General features: G+C 41.3%; 1 protein-coding gene across 1 annotated transcript; it reads left to right on the forward strand.

Annotated features, from left to right (window-relative positions):
• Positions 1–526: 526 nt before the first annotated feature.
• Positions 527–1381, forward strand: LOC129534963 (E3 ubiquitin-protein ligase SIAH1-like). Its single transcript, XM_055393499.1, has one exon. It carries the CDS (start codon positions 527–529, stop codon positions 1379–1381), a length of 855 nt encoding a protein of 284 aa, XP_055249474.1.
• The last annotated feature ends 3453 nt before the right edge of the window (positions 1382–4834 follow it).

Here is a 4834-nt window from a genome sequence, read left to right on the forward strand (position 1 = left end):
AATTTTTTAAACTCTGGATTATTCCTATTGCAGTTCTAATTTCATACTTTTTCTATAATGTCACCAGATTGCACGTGAGCTCCCAAAATAGACAGTTACTAGGACTAAAACCGTTATATGACCCAACACGCAAAATAGCTCTGGGAAAGGAATGCTGAGATTGTAACGACCTATTCCTTTAAAAAGATTCTTGTTGGCCCCCTGCGGGCCGCCGGCGCGCTGGGCCGCGCCTCCCAGCGGTGGCCGCCACAGTGTGAGGTATTTGGCGGGAGCGCGCGGAGGGTTCGGGAGCGCGCGGAGGGTTCGAGAACGCGCGGAACGCCGGCGGCGCACAGTGGGGAGCCGCGGCGACCGTTGCTGGGCGCACTCTCTAAGGGCAGCGGCGAGCCAGAGTGTCCCGTCTGTTCTGGCATGAGGCAGAGGCAGTGACCCTGCCCGCGCTGGCGGGAGTTGGCAGCGGCGACGGCGACGACGGAGCGTGTTTGAGCCAGGACCGAGGTCCGAGGAGCGCTCTCCGCTCACAGAAATGAGCCGTCAGGTCGAACGAGACTTACCTCATGGAACCTCAAACGGTGCGCCCTCCTCCCGGAGGGAGCCTGTCTTGAAAGGCACAACTGCCTCCAACAGTGACTTGGCGAGTCTTTTTGAGTGTCCGGTCTGCTTTAACTATGTGTTACCTCCAATTCTACAGTGCCAGAATGGCCATCTGGTTTGTAGCGACTGTCGCCCAAAGCTCACACGTTGTCCAACTTGCCGGGGCCCGCTGACATCCATTCGCAACTTGGCTATGGAGAAAGTGGCCAATTCAGTACTTTTCCCTTGCAAATACGCCTCTGCTGGATGTGAAATAACTATGCCACCCACAGGAAAAGCAGACCATGAAGAATACTGTGAGTTTAGGCCCTGTTGTTGTCCCTGCCCTGGTGCTTCCTGTGGGTGGCAAGGCTCAACGGATGCTGTACTGCCGCATCTGATGCAGCACTATGATGAGTCCATTATAACCCTGCAGGGAGAAGTTGTAGTTTTCCTTGCAGTCAACATTAATCATCCGGGTACCCTTGACTGGGTAATGATTCAGTCCTGTTTTGGGTTTCACTTCATATTATTCTTGGAGAAACTAGAAAGCTACGATGGTCACCAGAAATTCTTTGCAGTTGTCCAGCTGATAGGAACACGCGAGCAAGCTGAAAATTTTACCTATCGACTTGAGCTAAATGGTAATAGGCGGCGATTGATTTGGGAAGCCACGCCTCTATCTATTCATGAGAGATTTGCCACAGCCATTATGAACAGTGACTGCCTAGTCTTCGACCCTGGACTTGCGGAACTTTTCGCAGAAGACGGCAATTTAAGCATCGATGTAACTATTTCCATGTGTTGAAATGGTGCTCAAACATTTTCTGACGAGTGTTTAAAACCAATACATTCAATTTCACAGAGAATAAGGCACCTGTCTTCCTACCAACCAGAAACTTTTGCTAGGTGGAAGCTAGAGACATTAAGATAAATAAAACGAAAGAGTGTTAAATACAGGAAATAGTTGCATGTAATAACACTAATATATTTAAAATAAGTCAACAGTAAACCACTGAAAAATATGTGTATGTTTACACCCGAGATGGGCATTTTTTGAATTAAAAAAGGAAGCTTTGAAAACTAATTCTGAATTTTTGTTTATAGTAGATTGAGTGTACTGTTGAAAAATACTGGGTTCTTTTTGTGTGCCTGTGTGTGTGTGTGTGTGTGCACATGTGCTCGCACGCATGCTTGTATTTTTTTCCTATCACAAGCCATATTGAGTGGTCTTGTCCCACTGCATTTCCCCTCTGTGAGTCAATACACAATGCTCTTGTGTGTGTAATTTGAGTGTCTGTGTATTTGCTAATTTTTAATTCTAGTTTTTAATTACATAAATTTGACTTTCTTTTCTGTTAAAGAAACTAAAAATCAGATTCCTATTTATTTGATGTCACCACAAAGAGTCTTTCAGGGATTTGGAAATGAGAGCATTTTGTATTTGGTGTAGAGGAAAAAAAGCTATCCATGTAAGGGGCTTTCCTGATAGCTCCGCTGGTAAAGAATCTGACTGCCATGCAGGAAAGCCTGGTTCGATTCCTGGGTGGGGGAAAAATCCACTGGAGAAGGTATAGGCTACCCACTCCAGTATTCTTGGGCTTCCCTTGGGGCTCAGCTAGTAAAGAATCCACCTGCAATGTGGAAGAGATCTGGGTTCGAACGGATACCCATTGCAGTATTCTGGCCTGGAGAATTCCATGCACTGTATGGTCCCTGTGTCAGAAAGAGTGGGAGGAGGGATAGGCTACCCACTCCAGTATTCTTGGGCTTCCCTTGTGGCTCAGCTGGTAAGGAATCCGCCTGCAATGTGGTATGTTTGGGTTTGACCCCGGGTTGGGAAGATGCCCTGCAGAAGGGAAAGGCTTACCCACTCCAGTATTCTGGCCTGGAGCATTACAAGGACTGTAGATCTCCTGGAGAAGGGAACGAGTACCCACTGCAGTATTCTAGCCTGGAAAATTCCGTGGACTTGGAGTCCATGTGGTCGAAAGAGTGGAGGAAGGGATAGGCTACCCATTCCAGTATAATTGGGCTTCCCTTGTGGCTCAGCTGGTAAACAATATTCCTGCACTGTGGGAGACCTGGGTTAGATTCCTGGATTGGGAAGATCCCATGGAGAAGGCAAAGGCTATGCACTCCAGGATTCTGGCCTGCAGAATTCCAAGGACTGAAGATCCCCTGGAGAAGGGAACGACTACCCACTCCAGTATTCTGGCCTGGAGAATCCCATGCACTATAGTGTCCATGGGTTCACAAGAGTCAGACAGTCCTGAATGACTTTCACTTTCACTTTTTTTCATTGCAGATTAGCTAAATGCCATGGAAATTTTGTTTCAAAACTCAAACTTGGGATTTGAGGTCATTAATAGACTAGATACATTCTCATGAGAATCTTGGTATTGTACGTCTCTTCCTTCTTCCTTAAACATTTCATTACATTTTTCACAAATATCTCTTAACAGGTTGTGATGAGATATTTTTCTTCCAGGACTGATTAAAAGATATTCATTTGGATTTATAACCAAATGTCTGAGAAAACAAGTCAGACTATGACTCCTACAGGCAATGCAGGAATATTAATACCACTGAATTGTATAACTTTCTATCAGTTTCACCTTTCCAATTACCTTGCTAAAAGTAAAAAAGAAAGGTAAAAGCTAATAATCTGATCTGAAGCTACGAAGTGTTGAAACAGGCAGGTTATTGAAAGGTGCTGAGAGAGCATGTGGGTGTCATTGTTTTTAACTCTGAACAAGTTCAAAGTTGTTAGCGAGTTGTTAGCTGTTCTAAAATTAGTACCTAAACTCTATAATAAAGATTTGATAAACAACAAGGTCTTACTGTATAGCACAGTGAACTATATTTAATATCCTGTGATAAACCATAAAGGAAAAGAATATGACAAAGTGTGTATACATATATATATATATATAAAACTGAATCACTTTGCTGTGCAGCAGAAATTAACACAACATTGTGAATCAACTATACTCCAGTAATTTTTTTTTTTTTTAAAGAGTAAGATTTCTTAGTTTATTGCATCTACCTCACGGAATGAGGATCTACTCTGCTCCATAATATAGATCATATTTACTTAATGGTCTTCTGGGCTAGCTCTATGCCTTACATTGTTAAGGATGTCAAACATTTAACAACCTTGTCATGTTAATTATAAATTTTGCAAGTCTTACTTTTGGAAATAATGCTTTATTTGTTTTTGCCCTTTTAGGAGTTCTGTAGTATAGTTTCTAAAAAAATTAAATGAAGAAAATTGATTATTATATCACAAATAAAGATGTGTATATTAAATTCTGATGTTTTTGAAACTATTGCTATATTAAAAAATGAGTTGAACATTTATACCATAACTTATCTTATGAATATATGTGTTCAATGATAACAACTGCATTTAACCAGTTAAAGCAATAATAATGAATACATGAACAAAATTAGAATACTGGACAAGCTATCATTAGTGAAAAAATAGTCAGAGAAAAATCACCTATGATATTCAATAAGCAATCTAAATAGTTAACCTCTAGGGGAAAAAAGTGCTTCTATGAAAACAGTACTATTCCCACATCTTTCCGTGCTTACATATTAAGCTTGTAACTAGAGGGTGAGCAATGTGCTAATTTAGATATGGATTATAAAGTGTTTAAGAGGTGGAAAGCTAAGAGTAAAAATGAATGACCGAATTTCAGTGTATATGAACAGTTAATAGGGAGGTGCTACAGTCCTGTAAATGACTGGTGAGGTTGCAGTTTCACCAATTTATTAAGAACCAGAGAAGGATGAATATTAGAGTTAGTCAAGATGGCGGGGATGGGAATTAAAACACACTCCTGGGGATCTAAACAAATGTTATCACTGGACAACAGATGAACAGTGACAGATACAATTTACTATCTCCATACAAGTCAATGCACATTGGAAAAAATTAAACTGCTTGCAGACCCTGAAAGATTTTGAATTAGTATTGGGTTGACAGAGAAATTCATTTGAGGTTTCTCCATTGCATCTTAACAGAAAACCTGAAAGAACTTTTTGGCCAACCCAATATACCCTGAGAGGGGAAAAAACCCTTAAATGTCCAGCACAGAAAATTCAGTGAGATTGTCTGCTCAGTGTCGACTGTTGTCAAATGCTAAGCAAAATATGAAAAGCATTTTGAAACAAGTGAAAAATCATTCAAAAGATATAATGACATACCACATACATATTCCTAAGGCTTATGAGCACAACACCCAAAGAATAA

Source organism: Moschus berezovskii, chromosome X, assembly GCF_049115385.1.
Source record: "Moschus berezovskii isolate FMDL1 chromosome X, NW_MosBer_1.0, whole genome shotgun sequence".
NCBI lineage: Eukaryota > Metazoa > Chordata > Mammalia > Artiodactyla > Moschidae > Moschus > Moschus berezovskii.

Bases quoted from the DNA above. Each gene is read 5' to 3' on its own strand.
- LOC129534963 (XM_055393499.1), top strand. From the start codon at position 527: ATGAGCCGTCAGGTCGAACGAGACTTACCTCATGGAACCTCAAACGGT.